Source organism: Bos javanicus, chromosome 1 (assembly GCF_032452875.1).
Source record: "Bos javanicus breed banteng chromosome 1, ARS-OSU_banteng_1.0, whole genome shotgun sequence".
Taxonomy (NCBI): domain Eukaryota; kingdom Metazoa; phylum Chordata; class Mammalia; order Artiodactyla; family Bovidae; genus Bos; species Bos javanicus.
Genome location: NC_083868.1, coordinates 97,037,728 through 97,065,298, shown reverse-complemented (window position 1 = coordinate 97,065,298; position 27,571 = coordinate 97,037,728). Strand labels below are relative to the sequence as shown.

The 27,571-nt window shown below is 36.3% G+C and overlaps 1 protein-coding gene across 2 annotated transcripts; it reads left to right on the top strand.

Moving 5' to 3' along the window:
* The first annotated feature begins 465 nt into the window (after window positions 1-465).
* On the top strand, window positions 466-26,464 carry SKIL (SKI like proto-oncogene). Of its 2 annotated transcripts, XM_061416151.1 has the most exons (7): window positions 466-816; window positions 2,471-4,239; window positions 15,338-15,435; window positions 16,962-17,194; window positions 20,669-20,910; window positions 21,202-21,426; window positions 22,097-26,464. In XM_061416151.1, exons 2-7 carry the CDS (start codon window positions 3,142-3,144, stop codon window positions 22,253-22,255), a joined length of 2,055 nt encoding a protein of 684 aa, XP_061272135.1. In that variant the 5' UTR covers window positions 466-816; window positions 2,471-3,141; the 3' UTR covers window positions 22,256-26,464. The 2 variants fall into 2 exon arrangements, with proteins under 2 accessions (XP_061272135.1, XP_061272144.1); XM_061416160.1 differs by lacking the exon at window positions 466-816 and having other exon boundaries at window positions 1,553-4,239; window positions 21,202-21,357.
* The last annotated feature ends 1,107 nt before the right edge of the window (window positions 26,465-27,571 follow it).

The window sequence follows — 27,571 nt, the reverse complement described above, 5'->3', positions numbered from 1 at the left end:
CCGCGGCTGGGCGGCCGCCACCCGGCTGCCTCCGGGGCGGGGCGGCCCAGCTGCGGCCCCGCGGGGGGAGGGTCGCCTGTGCCTGACCTCGGGCCGCGGCGCTCGGCCAGGCGGGCCTTGCCTCCGCCCAGCCGGCTGCTGGGGTCGCGCACAGTGCACCGCGCGGTCGCCCTGCCCCCTCTCTCCGTGTCGCGCGGCGGCCGAGCGACCAGGGCGCCCCCGGGTCTGGCCCGTCTCCACGGAGCAGCGGGTGGGGCGGGGGCGGGGCGGTGGCGGCCCCAGACAGCCGGCTAGGCGACTCGAGGAAGGAAGGAGGGAGGGCGGCGGTGGGGGTGGGGCGGGGAGGGAACATCCTGTCTGCGCCGGGTGCACCGCAGACAGCGCCGCGCGCCAGCCGCCCAGACGGCGAGCGGGGCCAGGAGCGCCGGGCGCGCGCCTGGGGGGAGGGGCGCGCGCGCCAGACGACGGGCCGGGGGAGCCCTAGGGAGCCACTATAGGGCAGACGGCGCGCGCGTCCCCGAGGGGCTAGGAGCCGCGAGGCGGCAGCGGCGGGCTTGCGCGCGCGGTGCCGCCGCTGGCTCAGTTCTCCTCTCCTCCCCTCCCCCCACTGCCGCCCTCGCTCTCCCCCGGGCGGCCGGAGACGGCGGCGGCGTCTGCGGGAAGCCGTGTGTCTCCGCAGTGACGTGGGCGGGCCGAGGGCTCGGTGACGTCAGAGGGCTGTGTGTAGCGATGTGTGTGGGGTTCGGAGCGGCGCCGGCACAGCCAAGGGGAGCGGGCGAGCGGCGGCGGCGGCGGCGGCGGCGGCGGCGGGCACAGGTGCGGCCTCGGCTTGCGGGGCGGGGGGGACGCAGAGGTAGGCTAGGGGCGCGCGGCTCCCGGGGCGCCCGAAGGCGGCGCCGGGCGTCAAGGGGAGTTAACAAAGCTCGTCGGGCTTCCTCGGGTGCGGAGGCCGTAGTCGGGGGTCCGGATGCTGGGTCCCGGGTGGGGTCGGGGCCACGGAGGGGGCGCGGGCCGGTGTCCTACAGCGGATGATGCCTCGCTTATCCCGAGTGATGGGCGCCGGCAGTGGCCGGGTGCTGCACTTGACTGGACCCGTCGGGACCCCGAACCCTGGACGCCCGTCACTGTCCCCTTCCGCCCCCCGCCCGCCGCCCGTCTGCGCTCCGCGGGGATGCCCCGGGCTCGACCCGGTAGGTCGGCGCTCAGCGACTGGGAGGTCCCGGCTCGTCGCCCCTCCCGCCCGCTGACCCCTCTCTCCTCTGCCCTGGGCAGACGAGGGGAGGTGCAGCCTTAGGGGTGCTCGGGTAACACCCGAGAACTTCCCGGGGAGAGGGTGCGCGGGGGATTTCCACAGTCCTGCCTGCGGCCCCCTTAGCGGGGCGGTGTTGAGAGGGCACCGGGGTGTTCCGAGACTGCGGGGGGGGCGGGGTTTGGGGAGTCCTTTTCCTCCACTTCCCACTACCCGCTTGCAAGCCTGAGGCGTCCCGGGTCCCTTGCCCTCCTCTCCCCGCCTCCGCCTTGGGTTTAAGGTGGGTGAGTGGCTTTGCGTGGGCCGAGGATTTCAGGGTTTGAGGGCTCCCCATTCTAAGTCATGCCTCCTGCCCTCTTCCTTGGCCTGCGTAGGCTGAGGTGTTCCTGTGGTGGGCGAAAGTCAGTACGTTGGCTAGTGGCCTTGGTACTTAACCCTTTGGGTCTGTTTTAAGGTAAATTGCTGGGAGTTTGGCTAGCAAAAATTTCTGTTTACTAGATTTTTTTTGGATTTTCTCTCAAGAAGGAAGTGGAAGAAGAATCTTTGCTTTTTCCCTCTTCCTCCATTTGCATTCTTTGTGAGGTCTGTCTGCCTTGTGCTTTTTGTCCCGGATTAGTCTTATTCAAGGATGGAGATTCCCAGGAGTGGAGTCTATAGCTTTTGGCTTCCATTAAGCAAATTCACTAACCTTTTAAAGGGAAAGCTAATTTTTGCCTATAGCTATTCCAGAAAAATAACGTACACTGACTAGATTAATTATGCACTTAAGATTGTGACTTGTGTGTAGTAGATGTGTTATAACTGGTGTTTGATTTTTAGATGAAACTGGTGGGTTTTTTTGTTTGTTTTTTAATTAAGAGATGGAGTAATAGGTTATTTTAGTTAAAATAGATTATTTTAATTAAAATTGCATAATTGAGAAAAAACCTCTAGTACTGAGTTTTGGGTGAGATGATCCGTTTAAGGTTTTTCCTTTTCTGGGTTGGAGTAAACCTCTCCCGTTTGAGGGATATTATTGCTCCCTTTACTCATTTGCCAAATTGCTTTCCGATTTAAATGAAGGTACTTCTAATTAACTGGTGTTAGATTGAAAGAAATCACTCAAGTGTCACCTTTGGTAAAGTGAACTCAGTTTAAGATTAAGAAACTAGTTTCAAACTGACCCTTTGGCCTCTGGAACAAATTCAAATGTAACTCTTCCCCAACCCCCTTCTCTTCCAGATTAATTAAAAGAAGAATGAACAGTAATCCTTGAAGATAACTGGGCAGATTTTTCTTTAGGTTTCATTTTTAATACAGAAGTTCAAGTGGAGTCAGAGTCTCTTGTTACTGGTGTGAGGGTTTATTCAAGCCTTCATTTTGTTCACACAGACCAACAGATCATCATTTTTAGAGAAGATATCCACCCCCTCCCCCCCTTTTTTGGTATCCTTGGTGCCAAATACTAAATTTGGGTGCATAATTTTGACACAAGTGATTTTTGACACAAGCATAAACTTTTTGGGTGTTGTGCCTAAAACTAAACCAAACTGTTGCACTGAGCATGGACATCTTGAATTGAGAGAACTGGTAACTTGATTTTAGTACATATACCTGAACATTAAAAAAAACAAAAAGGTTTCCTTGGAGGTGTGCCTCTTAAAATTATTTTCTTTGTTATTAGACATAATTTTTTTTATAGCACTGGCAATACTTATACTGAAGTATTAGCAGAACCAAACAAAGTTGCAAAATCTATTGAGTAGAGTAGGGATCTCTCTATGGAAATTTAAATTTTCTTTGAGAATAAGTTACCATAAGTATTGGTATTCATCAATTCTCTCTCTTAAAATAAGCAACTAAATAATAATGCAAATTTCAGACTTACTTGTTTAACACAATAGTTTTTAGCAATGGAAAACCTACAGACGAATTTTTCCTTGGTTCAGAGCTTAAATAAAAAATTGAATGGGATGGAAGATGATGGCAGCCCTCCAGTGAAAAAGATGATGACAGACATTCATGCAAATGGAAAAGTGATGATAAACAAGTTGCCAGCAGTAAAGAAGGAACACTTGGATGATTATGAAACACCAATGGAAACCGACGAAGAGCATGTCAAGAGGACCTGCGCCTCTGTGCCTGAACCTTTACATTTAAATCCTAGTTTGAAACATACTTTGGCACAATTCCATTTAAGTAGTCAGAGTTCTTTGGGTGGACCAGCAGCGTTTTCTGCTCGGTATTCCCAAGAAAGCATGTCACCTACGGTATTTCTGCCTCTTCCATCTCCTCAGATTCTTCCTGGTCCACTGCTCATCCCTTCTGATAGCTCCACAGAACTCACCCAGACTATGTTGGAAGGGGAGTCTATTTCTTGTTTTCAGGTTGGAGGAGAAAAGAGACTCTGTTTGCCCCAAGTCCTAAATTCTGTTCTCCGAGAATTTTCACTCCAACAAATAAATACAGTGTGTGATGAATTGTACATCTATTGCTCAAGATGTACATCAGACCAGCTTCATATCTTAAAGGTCCTGGGAATACTTCCATTCAATGCCCCATCCTGTGGGCTGATCACATTAACCGATGCACAAAGACTATGTAACGCTTTATTGCGGCCACGCACCTTTCCTCAAAATGGTAGTATACTACCTGCAAAAAACTCATTGGCCCAGCTGAAGGAAACTGGCAGTGCCTTTGAAGTGGAACATGAATGCTTGGGCAAATGTCAGGGTTTATTTGCACCCCAATTTTATGTTCAGCCAGATGCTCCATGTATTCAGTGTCTGGAGTGCTGTGGAATGTTTGCACCCCAGACGTTTGTGATGCATTCTCACAGATCACCGGACAAAAGGACTTGCCACTGGGGCTTTGAATCAGCCAAATGGCATTGCTATCTTCATGTGAACCAAAAATACTTGGGGACACCTGAAGAAAAGAAACTGAAGATAATTTTAGAAGAAATGAAGGAGAAATTTAGCATGAGGAATGGGAAGAGGACTCAATCCAAGGCAAGTTTTTTTTTTTTTTTTTAAGTAGCAATTTTGAACACTGGTAATGGTGTACTTTGAAATTGTATATTTAGAATCTAACTTAAAGTATTACTGCTCATTCTACAACAGCAAAAACTATTGATCTGTATAAGATGTTTGTATTACACATTTTAGGCTGTAAAGTGCTTCCAGTGTGTGTTCTCATTTGATGTTCCAAACAACCTGCTGAGAGAAATGGGATTATTCCCATTTTACAGATAAAGAGAATGAGGCTCAGAGATCAAGTGACTTTCCCAACGTTATATAAGCAGGGAGTGGAGGATTTGGGGCTTTTTTCTTGAGTCCGCTTTCTTTTTCACACATTTTGCCTTTTGATGACTGAATCAGTTGTTTTCTTAGGACTCTTAATTTACACTTTGGTCTTATCTCCATTTGCAAATGGTGTATTGCTAGCCAAAACAATTCTGGTAATGGGCTCCAAACAGCATTTTTCAGAGGTATATTTAGGATTTCTGATGTTGTTTCTGTAATTGAATATTCAGACTTCATCAATATTGGAAACAAATGCAAAAGACAGATTGATCTGAAGACTTTGTGATTCTAGTCTCCAAGATTTTTTTAAAGAGGAATAATTTAAAAATTTATGACAGCTAGAATAAAGATTATTCTAGATTAAATAAACATGAATATAAAAACAACCAGCAAAGAGATTTTAAAGTTATTATTTTCTCACTGCGTTATTTGATAGGCTAAATGAGTATCTTCATTCCAAGAGTTTGAATACCTGGCTAATAAGATTTAGGCTATTAAATATTCAGTGTGTGGATCTGGTTTTAAAATATTTTCCTACTTGAATAAAATCAGTATAATAGCTAACACTGTTAAAACGTACCAAGCATTGTTCTTGAATAGTTTTACATACATGATTTTATTTTATTGGTACCACAAAAAAGGTGGCTGTATTTCATCGTAAAAATCTAATCTTTCCACTGTTAATTAGCTTTTTATTCCTTCAAATAGTCTATCTTTTCTCGTTCACAGAAGAAATGAATGAAGTCTACTAAATGACTGAAGGTTATTTATAGTGAGACTAGAGCTTAGACAAGAACCCAAGGTTGAGTGTCCTGTGCTTCAATAGGGTGTCTTTCCCTTTTGGGAAATTTAGTTTTCCCAATAGGGAAATTTAGTTACAATGTAGTTCTAAGACAGTGATTTGTTTCAGAAGCCCAGTGAAGATACTTTCAGACTTGAATTCAGGGTAGTTTGCTCCTTGCTGAATCCAAAGCATCAGTACTTTGAAATTCCTCGCCTGTGGCTACTAGATAAGTTTATATTGTTCTGGTGCCATTATTAACTGATTTTAAAGCATAGTTAACCTCAAGCCAGTTCTCACGTTGTTGGACTTGCTTACAACTGGCCTGGTCAGAAGCTGAAGATTGTGCTTATTACAATTGTCTATATTCTCAAAATGCGGAATGCCCCCCCTTAATATTTATGGTATTTTGCCCTAACCTAACTAGAACTCTTATATGTCCATAGGTGGCCACATTGTTTGCCAGATGTTCTTGGTCTGATCTTGATTGCTCTGACATAAGCATTTTGGGGATAAATTGCTTTGCCTAATGTTCTTGCTCTGTGTTTGTGAGAAAAAAATACCTGAGAACCATGATAAAGGTTAAAAAAAAAAAAAGGTGATGAATTTACTTAACTGAAACTGAATGTGCTAGGGTTTGGTTAAAATTGAAACCGTCCTTCATCTGGATGTAGTCCTTTTATTGTATCAGAATTTATTAATTTGAATTCAGTTTTTATTTGGGGAAGATGTGAGTTTTTTTGCCATCTTTTTACTATGTTATTTTTTGCAGTATTTGCTACAGTGTTTTTGGCATATTTTGGTATTTTTTCTAATTTAATGTGAATTTTAAGCAATTTAAGAGAATTTAAGAAAATTTTCAATAATCAAACCTTTCAGAAAGAAGTTTGGGGGGAGTTCATGTATAGTAATGTGTGCTTGCCACTTCACATTTTGGAAATACGTTCCTCAAAACATGTTAAAGTAGTTCTTTTTTGAAGTTCAGATGAGAGACCAGTCCCAGATGGGTTGCATGCTCCTGGCTGTGTAACTGATAAGACAGTAGAATCGGGAATTGAATGCAGGTCTTCTGACTTGAAGTCTAGAAATTTTCACTACTTTTCCCTAAAGCACACTCCATAGCAGAAACTGAATTTTGAGAAACATTAACTTTTCTTGTCAATTTACCTTCGTATAATGGTTCTTAAGCTCTCTATTAACTTTTATATAGACTCAGACTAAGGTATTTTACTGGGAAGGGAGTAAGGAGAAGGTCCTTTGACTGGGGAACATTTTTCATTATCTTCTATGAGTCATTGAATTGGTTGCCCAACAAACCAAATAGATCCAGAGGAAGTTCATTTTAAAAAGTCAAAATAGACTTTTTTTTAAAAAATTAAAGAATAACCTACTGTATAGCTCAAGGAACTCTGCTCAATGTTAAGTAGCAGTCGGGATGGGAGGAGAGTTTGTGGGAGAAAGGATACATGTATATGTATGCCTGAGTCCCTTTGCCACCAACTTGAAACTATCAAAACATTGTTAATCAGTTATGCTCCAATACAAAACAAAAAGTTTAAAATGCTTAAAAAATTAAAGAATATACTAAATATATTAAGTTCTTATCTAAAGGGCTTTAGGTTTAATCTGAACACTAATATAATTGGGTATGTTTAGCTAAAGAGCAGTTTTCTTGCTTTTAAAAAAACCCCCTCAAACTCAGTAGGCAATTGTTTGAAATGTAGCAACTGTTAAATTATTTCTAAGGATGAAAGTTATATTAGTAATGGTTACCAAACTATTTGCATAACTATACTGACTTTGCATAGTTAGGACTTAGATGAGAGAAATAAGTGGGATATGGTCAGTGTTCTAAGTGGAGACCTGACTATTCTTTGCAGACACCAAAGATAACAGTATTTTGAACTCTTTCTTAGGTCACCACAAGAAATAATACTTGATATTAGATCTGCCTAGCTTGCTTTGCAAAGTGGTGTTATAAAAACTAAACTACCTCTTCATATCATTTGAGTTTTTTATGTTTTTATTATAAAAATGATTATAGGATTTTACAGTGTGCAAATATATGCAAGAATATAATTTTTCCAAGCTTGGATTCTTTTCCAAGCTTCCAGTGTTATTTGATCTAATTCTGATTTTGTTGAGTCTTATGTTTCTATCTGGAAAAAGGTTTGCCAAGCAAACTGATCATTTGTAAATAAAATTTGAAGAGTAATGTTTACTTTGGATTATTTTCAAGCACATTAGAAAAACCTATTTGTAGTCAATTGATAAGATCTTTATAGGTGATTCTTTCCTGTTAGAGCATGTGGCCAACAATCTCCAGATCACTAAGTAAAGATGATTTATGCCCTTATTTTTTTTTTTAGGAGTTAAAATTTAGATTTCTAGCATTTAGACTTGACTGTAAAATAGTATAGTGTTTATTCCTACTCAGGGAAAAGGCCCTATGAATTATCTGTGATGCGAATAGATTACTTAAAGATATCAACTTAGAAGTTTTCCTTTTAAAGTCTATTCAACATTTCACTTTTAGTTTTGCATTTTTCTTACAGTTCATTTCTGTAGAGGTCATTTGGAATAATAATACTACAAAAACTTTCTCCCCTCTTGTAAGCTATTTTTGAGAGTTACTTTTGTTTAGGAAGTGTGTTTCTTAGTACAAACCTAAATGAGGGAAGGAAATACACTAGAGAGGATGGGTAACTATAAGAGTTGTGTTGGGACAAAATATGTAATATGTAAAATACTAATTGTGATAGATTTGATGGTAATTTGTTACATCAGAGGCGTAGTTTGCATTTTATGATTAGCATAAATTTTTATCAAGTGGTGGTAAGCTCAGAATCAAATGAAGTATTTATGCTCATAGAAGGGACCAGTATGAATATTTTTGTCTGACTTTCTAAAATTAACAACTATCTTAATGGGTTTAGAGACTCTAAATTCTGGGTTTTCCCAGAATTTAGTCTAGTGCTTGGCATGTCAGTTACTCAGGGAAAAGGAAACTTTTTTAAACTGAACAAATTTTTAAGAGACAACCCTGTATTTTAGAATAATTGGGATTTTTTTTTTTTTTTGAAAAATGATGGTTTAACCCTTAATAAACATATAATTCGCAAGTAAACTATTGAATAAGACAACTGATCAAATGAGGGAGTGGATGTAAAAGTATTTTTGAAGAGTCTAGAAACATAGGATGATACTTCAAACTATGATTGAAATATTTACTAATATGTAATTTTGGATTTTTCCTTTCCCCACTTTTCTTGATTTTTCTAGAAGTATCTGAAGATATTTCTAAGTAAGATAACTGAGTATTGGGCTCAAATGTATCTCACATTAATTGTTTGTACACAGTAATTATATTAGTTGGATATTTGTTTACTTACCAAAATGAAGTTTGCAAGAAGAAAGTATAAAACAAGTTTGTTATAAAATATGTTATAGGGACATTTCAGTGGAATCATTAGAATGGCTTTGGGAATAGTGCCCCCTTATGGTTTAGAAATATAGTCTGTTCATTTTTATCATTAAAAAATGGTAGAACTTTTAAAAATGTTAATATTTTTAAAAAGGCTTCTGCTAAAAAAACTTTATCCTTTTGGTCTGAGAAATGTTGAAAAACTTCAAGGAAATCAAGTCTCCTTAAAAACTTTGAAGAAAAGGGATAGGCCTGAATCAGTGCATAGTCAGCCAATAGTGTTCTTGTAGCTATGCATATGTTATAATTTATGCCAGTTGAGAATAAGGAGGAAAGCAAGAATTGGATAATTTTAATGCCTTTAGAATTCTGAAAGCAGAACATACACAGCCAGGACTCAATTTGATCAAGTAAAGAGGTAAAACTAGTGTGGGAATATATATTTTGTCCATGTGTAAAATTTTGCTCTTTTGAGGTTTCATGTATGTTACATGTACATTAAAGTAATGTAAGGATTTTATTTGACTACAAGAAACCTAAAGAATATATAATTAAACCTTAACCATTTTTAAGGGTGTGGTTTAGTTCCATCACTAAATACAGTATAGCCCCATGTTAGGCAGAAAGAGTATTGAATAGGACAGATGTAAGTTAGTTTCCCTGGAGGGGGCCATGATGGCCCATTCCAGTATTCTTGCTTGGAGAATCCTGTGAATGCAGGAGCCTGGTGCACTATACTCCATGGGGTTGCGAAGAGTTGGCCATGACTGACGTGAATGAGCACACACACACACAGTTAGTTTAAAACTCATTTTGATTCTGAAACTTAGAAATGGGTCACAGAAGTGTGTGTGTAAAGACTAGCTGGAGGTTCCCTGGGCCAGGAATGCATCCTGTAGTTTCTAAATGTAGAAGGTGGTAGATGCTTAACAAAGGTTTGGATAAAGCTGAATGAAAAGTCTTACTAGCCGTAGAAAGCTACCAGTGATTTTCAAGGAGGAAAACAGTTTAGTTTTAAAGCAATATAGCATTTTGTTTTTATTTGTGGTATTGAATTTATTTTACGGTTTCAAATAACCTTAAAAGTGTGTATTTTGAGTATCTTTGGGGACAAAGAATACAAAAATTAAACTTAACTAAAAATCACTTTGGTACATAAAAATAAGGCTTTTACTCCTTTTTGAAAAGGTTTTTTGGTGTGATTATGGAAGCACTATAGGCCCATTATAGTACATCCTAAAAAAAGTGCAAAGAAGAAAACAGAATTTTCTCATCATTTTACCATGGAGTGATAACCACCATGGGAATTTATTCCTTTATATCTGTAATGCTTTGTATTACAGATCTGTGCAAAATTATCTGTAGAGTGCGCTTGTTAATTTAGGACTAATTGTTGAAATAATACATTTGGATAAACTGTAGAACTTGCACTTAGAGCAGCAGTCATCAAATTGCAGTTTTTCATCTATATACCCTTTCCCATCTGGGGTTCTCTGAGGAGAATTAAGCCCTTTAGAAAGATTGTATATAGTACTGTTCTAAGTCCTTTGGAGAGAAGTTAATTTAATGCATACAATGGGGACTTTGCAGAATTTAGGCTTGTCTCTTGAGAACCTCAGTTGAGAAGGATGGGGGGATGTAAAGGAAGTCAATTTAGTGGGTCATCAGCACTTTAAAAATACATGAAATAGAGTAAAATTTTAAAAGTGCATTCTATTGCACATAATAAAATAGTTTACATTTTGATGTTAATTTACATTATATGAAGGTCAAAATAATCTCAGTTTTTTAAAAGCATATATCCTGAAATGGGATAGAAAAGCAAAGCCTTACATTTACATAGATTAACTTTTGACACATAGTTTAGTGAAAGGATGTATGTGACACGTAAATTTTCAAATAATTGCAATATTAAGTGAACTAGACACCATAGAATGCCACTGTAAAGAAGTTAATTTTTTTTAAGTCCCAGAAATTAACACGATTTTTATCAGTTTGTTCAGATAGAAAAGGAAGTGATGTTATACTACTGATTTTTACATGTCTTTGTTTCCATGAAGGATTTAAATGATAATTGCACATAAGAATGTGAGCCTTTGCTTTTCCTGTGCGAGTTTTTAAGCACTTTAAACCTAAAATTGGCTTTATGAGGTAGATGACACAATTTTGTAGTGTTGAGTAGCAGGAGACATTGCTGATTGCTGATTGCTGCTTGTTGTGGTTGTTAGTTGCTAAGTTGTGTCTGATTCTTTGGGATTCTGTGGACTTGCCAGGCTCCTCTGTTCATGGGATTTCCCAGGTGTGGGTTGCAATTTCCTTCTGCTGGGGATCTTCCCCTTCCAGGGATCAAACCCACGTCTCCTGCATTGGCAGGCGAATTCTTTACCACTGAGCCACTGGGGAAGCCCATGATTTCCTGCAGATCATCTTTGATAAGTTAGTGGAAGTTCTTAGATCATATTGTTACAGGTTTGTATCAGGTTGATTAATAATTATAATTAATCATTACAGTGATTACTTTTACAGTGAAATGAGGCACAAAACTAAGCCTTAAAATGCTACCTTGTAACACTATTCCTATTTCAGTTGTTGAAACACTCATTCACAACATGTTGAAAGTATTGAGGAAACCTTATCCTATTCTGAGAGATTCCATTTCTTTCAGTAAGAGTATGTTGGCAGCTGTCTGATAGGGTGGTAGGGTGTCTAGTGTCCTGAAATCATTTATGGACCACTTGAATGTCTTAGTATTATACATAATGAACTTGGTAGGGACATTTGCTTTATACCTAAGGAGTTATTGCTTAACAGTGTGTTCAGTCATGTATTTACTAAGGTTGCTAACAATTTATGTTTGGCTGTATAAAATAATGTGTATTTAATATGCATTATATTTTATTTAATGTAAGCACACCATTATAGGTGTGAAATATGGGTATAGACTATGAAATAGGTATAGACTATGAAATTTACCAATCTACCAGTCCTTCATACATATACTGGCTTATAAATACCAAAATGTAAAAATTAATTTTTGTCTTCCTAAATTCTATTTTAAAAAATTCTTTTCCCATATAGTAAAAAAATTTAATCCAGATTTTTTGAGGGGAACTTTTAAAATCCCATCAATACTTTGAGATATTGTCTTGATTACTTCAGTTCATCAATGTTTGTCATTAGGATTTAATTAAAGATCACAATATTAATCTGCCACTATAATTAGAAACTAAGAGTGCCACCTAAAATCAGAGGTCACTATTGAAGATAAGTCTGAGAGTTTTAAAGGGTTTTTGTCTTATTTGTCTATATATTTTTTTAGTGCAAATTGGAATGTATATGTACTAATGGTGCTGAGTGGATGAAATTGCTTTTGTTACTACAAAGTGATGACAGAAATACTTATTGGTCTTTTTGTAAATGAAACCAGGTTTTCTATATTATTTGTCATTGTGAGACTAATAAGCATTATACCGAAATACAGTAGTTCTTTATCAGGAAACCTGATTATTAAAAGGTCATGTATACATAACACAGTTAAGTTGAAACTTAGAGAAACTTTGTGTAAAACAGTTTCTAATATTTACTTATTTAAAATTAATTCTTCTACTATACATTTTAGACTTGTTTAAATTTTGCTTTCTTAGACGTATTTGTTGTTTTATGACTTAGAGAAAGAACTTTAGGAATGAAATCATGCCTGAAATTTTTCTTATGTGTTTCAGATGAGGATGCCATCTGTTCATTTTGTGGTAGATAATGATGGGGAAGTTGAATGATAAAAGTATTTTAAAATGTTAAGGCTCTAACTTGAGCTACTAAGTGATCTATTTCTTTTCTTTGCCAAATAATGTAATGTAGTCTGTTTTAGTGTTTAATTACTTAGAGGGAATAAATTACCCTCATATTGAAAGGTAAAAGAAAAGGCAATAGCTGTATCTTGGTGTTTCATTTTTATTCCTGATCAGTAGTAGCATTACTGCTGTGCCATTTAATTATACTGTTATTTTTTTGACGACCTAATTTGTATGTTGCCACAAATGCGGAATAGATGAGAAAATCTGGCATGACTGTGAATGTTCTGTTGTGTTCTTTTCTTAATTGTTTTTAACATGCAGTTAGGATAATTTGTTGTAAATGTGTTTATGGCTTACCACAGAATATTAGGTAAAATTAACTCCCAACATTTTATCATGGTTAGTGTTGTGCATTTCCCCATCATTTATATTATTTAATTTGTAAATCGGATCTCTAAAAATGCACCCAGAGACAGTTGAGATTCTTCAACACTTCATGGAATAAAGGGGTATTAGTAAATGTGAAAGGGACTAGTAGCAGAGTAACCTTAAAGGGGGCCACCCTGGGAATTTAATGAGCTACACTGTCATTCAGAATTCATTCAACGAATATTTATTGAGTCTCTACTGCATTGCCAGGCGTGGTGCTAGGTACTGAAAATACGAAAGTAATTAAGACAGTCCTTGACCTCAAGCTGCTACTTAAGCAGAGGCCAGATAACCACTCATCAGGAGTCTTGTATAGGAAATTCAGACATTTGCTAGAGGACTGCACTAGATGATCTTTAAGGTAGGTTTTTTTAAGAACCCCCTCCTCTGGGTCTCTCTTCGTGGGTAGGTACAAGAATAGGAAACAAAGGTCAGAAACAAGAGAGGGATGGGTGTTTAAATAGAAACGAATGTGCTAACAGTTATTTAAGGTGGCATTTGAAGTTTAGAGATATCATAAAAGCAAAACTATACTGAGTGTGGATTATGAATAAAAAAGTAAAACTTATACAAACTTATCAAGCTATAGAATTTTGAAATGAACATGATCAAAATTGGGTCAGATGTGGAGTCAAGATCTTTGGCTGAAGAAGTTTAGAATTTGTTATTCTGAAGATTTAAAATCCAGCTATCCATAATAGTAAAAACTTTTAAATATAAATATCAATTTTAATAGTTTTAATTAAAAAAATCTGGAAACTGTTGATTTCTTGGGCAGTAGTACATCCAGGATGTCTCAGATATAAAACTGATGTAAAGTGGAGCCTTCTTTATTTTCTAAATAATGAATTTAACAAATGACCTCTAAAAAGGAATTTCTCATTTATTTTGAGCTGATCTTATATTTCATTGATTTGTTAGAATGAGCTTTTTGTTCATTAACACCTCTTTCATTACAGTGTTGGGGTGAAAAATGTTCTGCCTAAATGAGTTTTCTAGATAATGAAACTACTCTTCTCAGCACTGTGTCTTTTTTAAAAACTTTAACCTTTTTTAAAATCTAAAATGCCAAATACTTTTCAGTCTTTCTAAGTGTATGTATGAATATGTATATATATGGTATACTACTTATGAGTATAAATATTGACTATAACTATGTCATATTGACTCAAGACTTCTTAAACATTAGACACTCTGTTGGAATAAGGATAGGGAACAGTTGAGATATATTATTTTTCCTAGCCTGTGTATGAGAAAGCCCTCAGATTGTCTTGCTTTTTGAATCAGTTTTTGTGTTTGTGTCTTGTAATTCTTCTCTCTCTTTAGGCTGTCAGCTGGCACCTGGCATCTATCATTTAGTATTTCTGTTGCCATTAGTCAGTTCCCCTTCTAATTTATGGTAGAACTAAGCTATAGGCTGAGAAATTATGTAAACAAATGATTGTTGTATTTTATAAATAAGCAGTTGATTTTGCCCCAGATCCTGAACTTCTTTACAACACTTGACCAGGATTGTGAAGTTTTAAAACAAATTCTACTCTGTATATAGAGTCTAGAGGCCCTCACTGAATACTCACCTCTTAAATCCTTTCAAAACATTATTCTTTTCCCTATAATCTTATGGCCTTGTTAGTCTTTTAAATTCTTTGCCCAATAATTCTTAACAAAATGTTGATCTCCCAATATGTGTATGTAGGGGGAGGGGAGACGTGTAAAACAAACCAAATGAGGAAGTTAGTAACCACAGGTTATTTATTTTTTCTCAGTTTCTGAGCCTCAGTTTTCTGATCTGTAAAGTGGAGATAATTGTACCTAACTTAATAAGCTATTTGTTAGAATTCAGCAGGATATAAAGTTCTTATCATGAACTTTGAGGTAGCCAGTTACCCTCTCCTTTTCCTTTATTTACAAGTACAAGGCTAAAAAGAGCTTTTCCTATTTATGATAAAATGTGGTTTACTGATAAGTGTTAGCAGACAAAGTGGTTTCGAAATTTGGCAAAGTATTGCTGTAGGATGTTATCTAATGTAGTATGCTAAGAAATACTGTACATTTGCAGAGTACTGTTATTTAAAATGGATTTTTAACACAGATTCCATAAGTATGATATTTGATGAAATCATTTCTGGTAGTCCATGTTAATATACATGCTGAAGCTGTTCTTGTGATGAGGTAGTTAATGTCTCTTTGAGTTTTAAGTGACTAGACCTGGTATTTTAAAGAAAGACTGCCCTATTCAAAGATGATTCTTGAATTACATAATTCTTTACTAGTCAGTGTTCTCCAGAGGCAGCCTACGGCTCTGTCGAATACACACCTAAGATTAACCATCATATCTTCCTTCAATAAACTTTTCCACTTCTACATTTTCTACAGATAGATACACCACCAGGAATGGAATTGCAGTCATGGTATCCAGTTATAAAACAGGAAGGTGATCATGTCTCTCAGACACATTCATTTTTACATCCCAGGTGAGTGGGTATTAGCACGTTCGTTCCTTCATTCAACATCTATACAGCAGATGCTTTTCTAGGCTCTGGGAGTTCGTTATATCATTTTAGGGTGGTGTTTTTGTTTTTGTTTTTTTTTTGCTAATCCAGGGAATGAGTTCAAATAGGTTGAATATTTGAATTAACTTTTTTTGTATGTTTCTATGTTTTTTCCTGGAAATATGTTATTTCCTTTTTGCCCTAAAGTGGAAAAAATGAAAGTTTAAAAATTTTCCTTACTTCCCTTCAAGAGGTAAACCAACTCTCCAAGAGTGTGGTGTACAACTTTGATTTTTTTAAAATGAACCTTTTTTTGAACTTAGAGGTTTTCATAGTAGCCACACCCCTCAAAATCAATGTTCATATTTTCAATAAAGATACACCTTAGATTATAAACTTTTTATTTAAAAAAACCTAGACTTTTATCTGCTGCTGTACACATTTATCTCCTCAAGCACAGTGATGGAGAATCTCAATCTTACATTTATATAGTTCCTTCTATTCCTTTTACATTTGAAATAAGCTTTGGAGCAGTATTAAACCTGTCAGTTTTTTTTGCGGGATACTGAGTTTTCACCCTCAGAATTCATGTAATTGGTCTAGAGGGACAATATAGATGTCCTGTACAAAGAAAATGTAATATAAGAGGATATTATTTAGAACTTAGAGGATGAAGTGTTAGGTCACTTAAATGGTTGCATCTTTTGGTTAAGGTTAAGCAGATTATAGTTAATCATATGGTACTTAAATATCTAGCTCAAATTTGTTCCATAGGTCTCTCAGATAATCTCTTGCACAATTTTATGTGAGCTTTGAGCAAAATTGGTATTGGTGGTTATCCCTTTGATCTTAGTTTTGCTTGATTTTATTATTGCTGTTTTATCAAATTAAGTAGGAAATATCAAACTATTTTCAGAAGATTTCGTGGTAGAGTCTGATCCAAGGAGGATAGCCCAGTAGCTGGGCATTGTTCAGAACGCTGATTGTTTTCTTGAAAAGAGAGAAGGGCCCTGGGAGCTTTGGGGCTGCAGTGAATCAGGCCATAGCCATGCAGTGTGGCCTGAATCAGCCTCACTATAGCAGAGCAAGGGCTCCTTGCTTTGGAGGGGTGGCACACAGGGAAATGGTCCTCTGAAGTACCATGTAGTTTGTTTTCTTCGGGCATAAACATTACCTACTCAGGGTTGTTGAACTGCTGTGTAAAGTACTTCATGGTTTTAGTTCTCATGAGGTTTTGAGGGAAGGAAAACTGATTTTCTTTTCAGTGAGTATCTTTTTATTGTTTAGAAACTGCTTTTTGCAAAATAACAGAAATATCCTCATAATTTTGCTCTTTGTGCCTCAACTACTTACTGACATTTTCAAGAATTCTTTTCTAAGACCCTTATTTTCTAAATTGTTGCATTATCTGTTTTGGTTAAAAAAAATTGTTTAGCTATAGAAATTGATGTTAATATATTTTTACCTAAATGTAATATGTATCTTATTTTGCCATTCTTTGTTTTCAGCTACTACTTATACATGTGTGATAAAGTGGTTGCACCAAACGTGTCACTTACTTCAGCTGTACCCCAGCCTAAAGAGGTCACAAAGACAGAGGCAAGCAAATCTATACCAAGACAGTCAGAGAAGCCTCACAGTAGTGGGAAACATCAAAAAATAGTGTCTTATCCAGATGTCTCACTGGAGGAACAGGAGAAAATGGATCTAAAAGCAAGTAAAGAATTATATAGCCACTTAGGTAAGGATTCAGAAATTACCTTTTTAAAATCATGTCCCTAATCAGCATATTTATTCAGCATTTTCAAAAAGAGGGTTTCTTTTAATAAGAGAATTTTCCGAATAATTGAAGCTTATATCTTAAAAAAAAAAAACAAAACACCTTTCAAAACTCTGAAGTCTGGGAAGATCCCAGGTGCCGGGGAATAGCTAAGCCCATGTGCCACAGCTGTTGAGCGTGTGCTCTAGATCCCAGGAACTGCAGCTGCCGAAGCCCACCCGCCCTGTAGCCTGTGCTCTGCAAGAAGGGAAACTACAGCAATGAGAAGCCTGCACACTGCAATGAAGAGTAGCCCCCACTTGCTTCTACTAGAGAAAAGCCCATCTAGCAACGAAGAGCCAGCACAATAGGTAGCCAAAAATAGATTAATAAAATTATCTTAAAAAAATATATGATAATCTGTAAAAATATTGAATCAATTATGTTGTACACCTGGAACTAACATGATACTGTTAATCAACTGCTTCAATTAAAAAGAGAAAGAAGTGTACTAAGTGTAGTTAGGTATAGGACTCAGAGACATTAAGTTGTGGAATAAACAAGGATTGAAAATGAATAGCTATGGGAGCCAGGCAGATGGCATAAATGCAGAATGCTGGCTGGACATTTAAAAAAAAGCTGCATAGTTACAGTGCCTTTTAAAATATGGTGGACCAAACAAGATATGTCTGCTCACTTGCTGCCTGTGTTACCCTCTCTGTAGCTACAGAGTTTTGCCTACAGCTTAAGCAAATGTAACAATTCTTTCAGCTTTCTCAGAGCAATGGAAGAATCCTTTTGTTATGTAATTGTTTTCATAGATAGTTGCGATTCTTTGGGGGGAGTTTTTACTTTAATTTTGAGATTTTCCTTGGATTTAACTATGGCAAAGAATAATTAGTAACATACGTTTATAGCATGTTTATATTATATTTCCTAAAGTATTCTAGAGGCTTTAAAAAAATTGTTGAGGTGTAATTCATATACCATAAAATTTATCCTTTTAGATTGTACAATTGAGTGGTTTTTAGTAAATTCACAAAGTTGTATAATGATCACAATTAATTTCAGAACATTTCATCAACCTTAAATCCTGTAATCCAGAAGTTAGTCTTCACTCTCCCCTTTTACCAGCCTCTAATCTGTTTTCTGTTTTTATGGATTTGCCTGTTCTGGACATTTCATATAAAATGATTGTACAGCATGTGGCCTTCTGTTGCCTGGCTTCTTCCACTAAGGATGTTTCCTCAGTAGATGTTATAGCATGTATTAGGACTTCTTCCCTGTTTATGGCTTAGTAACTTTCTGTTGTGTGGATGGATAAGACCCTGTTTTGTTTATCCATGTGGACATATCCAAATATCCAGCTGATGGACATTTGGATGTGTCCACATTTGGCTGTTAACGACTAATGCTACTATGAACACTTAAGCACAAGTTTTAATGTGAACATATGTTTTTATTTCTCTTGGCTATATATTTAGGAGTGGAATTGCTGGGTCATATGGTAACTCTATGTTTAATATCTTGAGGGACTGCCAAACTGTTTTTCAAAGCAACCATACCATTTTCCGGAGAAGGCAATGGCACACCACTCCAGTACTCTTGCCTGGAAAATCCCATAGGCGGAGGAGCCTGGTAGGCTACAGTCCATGGGGTCACGAAGAGTCGGACACGACTGAGCAACTTCACTTTCACTTTTCACTTTCATGCATTGGAGAAGGAAATGGCAACCCATTCCAGTGTTCTTGCCTGGAGAATCCCAGGGACAGGGGGAGCCTGGTGGGCCGCCGTCTATGGGGTCGCACAGAGTCGGACACGACTGAAGTGACTTAGCAGTATACCATTTTCATTTCTAGCAGCAGTCTCTGAGGTTTCCAGTTTCTGCACACCTTTGCCAACAGTTGTCATTGTTTGTCTTTTGATGAGAGCCATCCTCGTGGTTGTGAAGTGGTATCTCATAGTTTTCATTTGCAATTCTCCAAGTTGACTGATGGTACTGAATATCTTTTCATGTTTTTATTGGACAATGCAAATCTTTCTCTTTTTACTTATTTGGCTGTGCCAGGTCTTAGCCGCAGCACATAGGTAGGGTCTTTAGTTTCGTGTGCACTCTCAGTTGCAGCGTGTGGACTCTAGTCCTCTGACCAGCGATGGAATCCAGGTCCCCTGCATTAGGAGTGCAGAGTCTTAGCCACTGGGCCACCAGGAAGTCCAAAGATTGCAAATCTTTGGAGAAGAACCGTTGAGATCCTTTGCTGTTTTTAAGTTGGGTTGTCTCTTTATTGTTGTAAGAGTTACGAGTACATTCTGGGTACTAGAGCCTTACCAATTAGAGGATTTGCCATTGTGTCAGTTGTCTTTTCACTTTCTTGGTAGTGTCCTTTGAAACACAGAAGTTTTAAATTCAGATGAAGTCCAATTTGTTCCTTCTTTGGTTGCTTACTTTGGTCATCCACTTTTAATTAATTTTTATGTAAAATGTGAAGTTCAACCTCAATTGTATATAGATACAGTTGTCCCAACAGGGTTGAAAAAGCTACTATTACTCATTGAATTGTTTTGGCACCTTTGTTAAAAACCAGTTGCCTGTAAAAGTATACGTTTATTTCTGGACCCAGTCTTTATGTCCGTACTACACATGGTTTTGATTTCTGTAGCTTCATAACAAGCTTTGCAATTGGAGATTGTGAGTCTTCCAACTTTGTTTTTCTTTTTCAAGATTACTTTGGCTATTTTGGTTTCCTTTTATTTCCATATGAGTTTTAGAATCAGTTTGCCAAATTCTGCCACACAGCCAGGTGAGATTTTGATAGGGTCTGCATTGAAAAAGTAGAATCAGTTTGAGACTACCATTTATTGTAGTCTGTTTGGGCTGCTATAACAAAAATAACATGACTGGGTAGCTTATACCATAGACACTTACCCTTTCACTGTTCTAGAGGCTGGGGAGTCTTAAGATCAAGGCACTAGTGGATTTGGTCTGGCAGGGGTTTGCCTCCTGGTCTTCTCATTATGTACCCAAATTGTGGGAGAGCGCTCTGGAGTCTTTTTTATAAGGGCATAAATCCCATCATGGGGTCTCTACCCTTATGAGCTAATTATCTCCGAAAGGTTTCATTTCCTAATACCATCACATTGGGGGTTAGGATTTCAGCATAGGAATTTTAGAGATCACTGACTTCCAGATCATGATATCGTCTTAATATTAAGTCTTCCAATCCATGAACATAGGATTCCTTTCCATTTATTTAGGTCTTTTATTTCTTTCAATAGTATTTTATAGTTTCTGTTGTATAAGTTTTATACTACTATTGTTAAGTTTATTCCTAAGTATCTTTATTTTTTTATTTTGTTTATAAATGAAATTGTTTTCTTAATTTCATTTATGGATCATTCTAGTGACTTTTGACAGAGTGGTGTTTATACTTTGTTACTTCTTTTTTGCCTTGGAAGATCCATCAGTCTCGAATAATTCTACCAGCAAAAAGAAACCTGAGTCTACCACTTGCAGCTTAGCCAGAGACATAAGCAAGTCAGGAACTGACTGTGATGTTGCAGCTTCATCTCCACTTCTTGTCAAAGACGTCACTTGTGAGGACGATAAGGGAAAAATCATGGAAGAAGTAGTGAGAACTTATGTAAAACAACAGGAAAAATTGAACTCAATTTTACAGAAGAAGCAACAACTTCAGATGGTAAAATTGTTATTTAAATGATAGTCCATTGTGAAAAAATACTTTTGCATATTCTTCAAGATGAGATGCTATAAATGTATTTAACATTGTTCAGTTTTATACTTATAAGAAATATGAATATACTTTTAAATTTTTAGAGAAAATAGTTTTCAAGATAACTACTTATGTATAGAATTAATATGACACCTCAGTTTTGTAATAGATACTTTCTGTCCTGTTTTTTTTCTGAATTGAAAGGTTTAATGTGATAGAAATAAAGTAAAAATTACATTGTGACTCTTTAAATTACAGGAAGTTGAAATGTTGAGTAGTTCAAAAGCTATGAAGGAACTTACTGAAGAACAGCAGAATTTACAGAAAGAGCTTGAATCTTTGCAGAATGAACATGCTCAAAGAATGGAAGAATTTTATGTTGAACAGAAAGACTTAGAGAAAAAACTAGAGCAGGTAATGAAGCAAAAATGTACCTGTGACTCAAATTTAGAAAAAGATAAAGAGGCTGAATATGCAGCACAGGTAAGAATTACACAGTTTGTATAGTGTTGCCTTTTCAATGTGGAAATTGAAGCTGTTACTTTAATTTTATTACAGAAATTACTTTTTGTTAAACTTGTTTCATTTAGGCTAGACTTTGAAATAGATAATTCTGTTAAACACAATTTTATGCTATATCATTCAAGATGATTGTTTTGATCTTGGTTGTTGCATTACTTTACATTTTTATTGGATTTCTGTAGTTTAGTTGTCCTAATTGCTAATCTCTAGCTATCTGAGTATCAGTGTTATTATAATGTAATACATGGGCTTTCAAATCAATGGCTTAACAAATGTAAACTGTTGCCTACTATGTTCACAAGCCCTGGGGCAAAAGTGCACAGTAGCTCACAACTTGGGAAAGATGAACAAGTAACTCCTAATCTGAGCATGCTGTGGTAAAAGGTATACTGAGGTGTAAGGCATAATGAAAGTGTTCTGAGTGTTCAGTTCCCTTGACCTTTGTTTTGCCCTCATTTTAAGGTCATGTCAAAGTCAGATTAATAGTATTGGATATTCAAGAGATTATACTATGCGTGAAATAGTTCATTTTTGCAAAAAGTGAATTGAAAGTAGGTCTTTGCCATGATGCGAGAAGTAAAGGAAAACCAAAACTGAATGAAAAACTGACACAATCTTCTGAATCACACAGCTGGCAGAACTGAGACAGAGACTGGACCATGCTGAGGCTGATAGGCAAGAGCTCCAAGACGAACTCAGACAGGAACGGGAGGCAAGACAGAAGTTAGAGATGATGATAAAAGAGCTTAAGCTGCAAATTTTGAAATCATCAAAGACTGCTAAAGAATAGAAACCTTCAAAGAAATCCATCTGTGTGTTCCCAACAGGGTTTATTTTTATTTGTTTACTTTGGTAAATGAATTCTGAACAATTTAGCTGCATGAAATAACTAGGCGTTCTATCCATTTGTAGATCAGAGAAAGTGAAGAGATTATATATTAGTATATAAATTTTTACATTTTCCAAACGAATGAAAATGTATGTTTCTTTGTACTTTTCTTTTCAACCAGCTTCAAACCAATACTTTGCAATTTCAACTATTAGATATGATGCCTATATTTCTAATGCAGTTTAACAATTGCATACTTTTTAAAAGCTGCATTGTGTGATGGAAAATAGTTTTGATCAATTTTGTTATCCATATTTTAGACTCAATTTTAGATACAATGATGGCTTCATATTTCATATATAGAGCTACTCAAGGAGTTGTCCATTTTTTTCATTAACTCAATCTCCTTTCTAAGTTGAAAGTATACTCATTATTATAATCAAAATTTTTTTTGTTTCGTCTTGTGGCATGAATTTCCATCAGTTCCTTTCTATTTAATGTCTCCTAAGAGACATTTTGTCAGTAGAGGAATTTCATTGATGAGGTTATAGCACACCCCAAGGGAAAAGATAACATGCTTTCTTATATACTGCTGCTAAACTCAAGAAGCAGTTATAATTAGATTTTCTGTTTAAATGTGGTTATATTTAGAGAAAATTTTTTATGCAGCAACTTTAGAAGAGGGAATAAAATGTCGTAATTTTTGAACTTTTGTTTATGTTGTTAATAGTGTTGTGAAAATATTAATGTACTTGAGAAAAACTGATCCCATTGATGTACATCGGTTTCTATACAATCCATAATCCTCCTGTACAGTTTTTTATGTAGTTGTGGGTCGTACTGAAATTTATATAATGGATTTGTTTTCCTTTAAATTGTAAGATATTAAACACTTTGAAGGTTATTTTGGACTTTTGTATGTTTAAATGTTAAGTCTTACCAAATGTGCATGAATGGACCATTTTCAATTATTATTTAATACCAAAATCAGGAATTTACAGTCAACTAGTAGTGTATGATAGGTTAATATAGAGAAGTTTACTTATCTGCTACTAAGAGATTTTTAGATAGTTTTTAGAAGACAGAAATTCCATAGTTTGGGGAGGGACAACTTCTTTCTGCACTTTTTTTTTTGCACATAAAAGTCTATCATTAATGGCAAATTTCATGTTAGTTAATTCTTGGCTTAAAAGATACTAGGTAAAATTCTTAGTATGCATTTTTTAAAAGAAAGTTTCCTGAAGCTACCATTAATTGACATTGTTATCTCATGAATTTAATTTTTATATTCTTGTGTATGGTACTATATGAAATTACTTGAGAGCTAAATTTATTTTATAAATAAATCAGCTAAAGTTGAGGTTATTTACTCTTCCCATAATAGACAATAGATGCTTGGTATAGAACTTCAAAAGTAAGTAGGTTATCATTTAACCAGTTATTTTCATATTTTGCTTAATGGTACTTACATAGTCTAAAAGAATTTTTGTACTTCCCAAAGTATAGTTTCTTTACTAGAATATCATCTAAATGTGTATTTTCTATTTTCCATTTAAGTTTTACTGTGTTAACCCTGCAGTTTAATTGGTTGATCCTTGGAATCTCCTTAAGGAAGAACACATGTTAAAATGACATACAGGAATAAATATTAAAAATGACATATGCTTCTAATACTTTTTATTTGCCTTTATCTGGAGAAAGAAAAACACAAAGAAATTTATGACACAGTTTCGTTTTAGTTGTGGATTAGTTGCATCACAGCTAAGGTTTTTGGGAGGTAAAACTCAAGCCTGTATAATTTATTTTTCTATTTCACTCAAAATCTACTTATGTTACTTAGTTAAAATGATAAGCTATTGAAGTTTCAAGTCAAAACATCTAAAATAATTTGTTTAATCATTAAAATATGTTTTTAAAAATTCTAAGCAATGCTTAATCACCTTTAAATTGTCATAAGCTCTTAATTTATTAGCTTTGAATAAAGAACTATTTTTTCTAGTCCTTCACATAAGGGAAACTTGCCACATGAAATTGTATAGTCTTCATTTTTCAGAAGATACATTAATGTGCCATCAGTTTCTAACTTCTTTGAAAATAGTGTTTTTTTTTTTAAGCCAATTGTAAATAGTATGCCTATTCTAGATAAAAGTAATTTTAAGTTAAACTGTACAACATAGCTTGAAAGTATAGAGACTTTGTAATACTTTACAAGTGGCCTCTGCTAAAAATATCTTATCCATATAATTATTCTTCTATTCTTTGCATGCCCATTTTGTGTGTTGGTTGTTAGCTTAAAGTTTGTTTTAATGTTAACTTTTGGGTGCCAGCTCATCAGGCAAGAATATTTTCCCTCAGACGTCATAATATTTTTCTTTTTAGGAAAAATATAAAAATACTTTCAAAAGCTGTGTTAAAGGAATGACATATCACAAGTGCTAGAGCATCTTTAAAAGGAAGAAAAGATAGAATATTAGTTGACTGGGTGATGAATGATGTTAAATTTGAATAATGATAGTTTCTGTATTCTAAACTTGATGAGAAAAAGGTACCAAGTCTATTGTAAAACCTGCTGTCATTGAGGAAGCTCTGAACAACCCTGGTTTCACAAATAACACTTTGAAAGAATTTGACCAATAATGTAAGTTTGGCTTGTGCTTTAGTTTTGTAAGGCATACTTTTTTGCTTCAGTTTCTGTGTCCAGGAGAGTTTGGATGTTTAATGGTTCTTGAGCTAATTTTATAATATATTTAATATATTACCAGTTGAGATATATAAAATTTGTACATATTGAATTAAAAACCAGTTGCTAAAGTAGGTGTAATAGACTGAGTACAGTGATACCTGCAGGTTGGTTACCCATATGTTCTAGAAGTCATGACAGAACAACCAATTCATTTACACATCTTTGGTTTCTGTTTGAAGGAAAGTAAAATGATAAACTTGAGCAATATAGTACATGCTCAAAGTTATTTCCCTATATGAGTAGTAAAGCTGGTGCTGAAGATTTTTGATCAGTTTCTAAAATTTTCTACTCAATGACTTATGTTTTGATTGCTTAGGAAAAAATCCTTACTTTTATTTGCTCTTATGCATTTAATCCACACGACAGCATATTACAGATTAATAGAATGAAAAGTTGTGCTCATACTGTACATTTATTTCTGTGCTTAAAACTACTTGTTAGTTTTTATTGAAGCTGCCAGCAATAAGGGACACATTACTGCTGTATTATACATTGTGAGATTGAATAAACAGCTTAAATTTTTTTCCTGGCGTAAGACACTTAAGCATTTCCATTATTGGAAGGAATTTGTATGGGTATTCTATATTTCATCTTGTTTAAAAGGACAGTCTTTTTTTTTTGTAAAATCCATTTTAAACTACATAATGCAATTTGGAGCCTGTTTTTTTTAGTGATAGTAGTAAATGTTTTATATAGTGCTACTGTGTTTGAATTAAAGAGAACAAATGTAAAAACTGAAATTAAAAAATTAGGCCTAGAAAACAAAATAGTGTATTAAGTTAGTTGAATGTAAAAGAAATTTATAAGATTTTTTTCCTATAGATACCTCACTTGAAAATAAAGCACAGCATACTTAAAGTAGTTATAGTTTAAAAAAAAATCCTACTAAAATTACTAAATCTTGAACAACTCTTGGGGAGAATTGTAGTTTGGGAGAAATAAAATATACTTGCTTTTAACCATCCTGTTAGAAGTATTTATTTATCCTGATAATTTTAAGCCAACACAGTAGTCTTAAATTATTTCTGAATTTCTAATCTGTGAAAGCAGTAAATGAAAGATCTTTCGTGCAACTGTTGAAACAAATTGTTGACTACATTGACCATGATTCAATTTAAAATCTTGCCAATGATGTACAGTTTTATGGGTAAAATTGCTGTGGTTGGTTGCATTACATGACACACAAAACTGTCCTCTACCTCACGTGAAATAAGTATTTTATATGGTTTTACTATAAAACAAGACTCATCTATCTGGTCACTTAGTTTACAAATTTTGAATTATATTTATTGAAACATGACATACTGTGCTCTTAGCTTATACCTCAATTGTATTTTGTGCTGTTTTCCATTTTCATGCCTTGTAAATAACTTGTATAGATTGTGGATCAAATTCCAAATAAAAACTTTTAATGCCAGTGAAATTGATTTAAGCCTTCTTGGTATCCTGTGTGAACTCAACTTTCTTATTTCTTAAGATTGACATTTTCTCCTTTGGTTCCTTTAAAGTCTATTCATTACACAGCAAGTGACTAGGAACTTTTTAAAGATAGTAAAATGTGAAATTCTGTGTGATTTTGTTTTATTCTGTTGGCCATACTGCAGAACATCTGGGACTCTAGTTCCCTGACCAGGGATCTAACCCTTGTACCTGCATTGGAAGCATGGAGTCTTAACTAGTGGACTGCCAGGGAAGTCCCCTATGTAATGTTTTATGTGTGTTTATTGTGTGTTTATTCTTGCTTTAACATCCTTTCCTCACCTCCACCTCAGGTATTAGTTACTATATAACATTATTTTAAAAGCTAGAAGCTTAAAGGATCACACGTGGTATCTGAGGGGCTGAAGTCCAGGAGTAGGCTGCCTGAATGTGATGGCTCTTAGAAGGGTACTTTTCTGGTGTTAACCTGGGGCTGAAGGCGAATGAGAGCTTGACAGCTCTAATCTGCTTCCCAGCTCACTCACAGGGCCACTGATTGACAGGAGCTCAGTTCCCACTGTTTGAACCTGTCCATGAATCTCTTCAAGTCTGGTGAGTGACATCTCAACTGAGTGATCCAAAGGAGGGAAAGAGTGATGCCACAATTTCATTTATGATCTAGATTTTTAAGTCATATACTGTTTTGCCTTATGCAGTTTGTTAGAAGTCAGTCACAAAGTACAGCCCATACTCAGTTGGAGGAGATTATACAGGGTATGAACCCCAGGAGGCAGGGATCATTGGGGACTTAGGAGTCTGGTTATCATATCCTCCAAATATTTTTGTGTGTGGCAAAATGTACGTATCATTAATTTTAGCATTTAACCATTTTAAAGTGTAATTCAGTGGTATTAAGTACATTCACAGTGTTGTGTAATTATCATCCCATATCCAAAACTTAACTATCCCAAACAGCTCTGTACCTATTAAACAGTAACCCCCTATTACCCCCCCTCCAGCTCTTGATATCCTCTATTTCCTATCTCTATGAATTTGCCTATTATAGGCAATCCACATACACAGTGGAATCAAAATATTTATCCTTTTGTTTCTCA

Coding starts and splice junctions, on each gene's coding strand:
- SKIL (XM_061416151.1), top strand. CDS start 3,142: ATGGAAAACCTACAGACGAATTTTTCCTTGGTTCAGAGCTTAAATAAA. Junction 4,240..15,337: donor GGAAGAGGACTCAATCCAAG/GCAAGTTTTTTT, acceptor CATTTTCTACAG/ATAGATACACCACCAGGAAT. Junction 20,911..21,201: donor AGAAGCAACAACTTCAGATG/GTAAAATTGTTA, acceptor TTTAAATTACAG/GAAGTTGAAATGTTGAGTAG.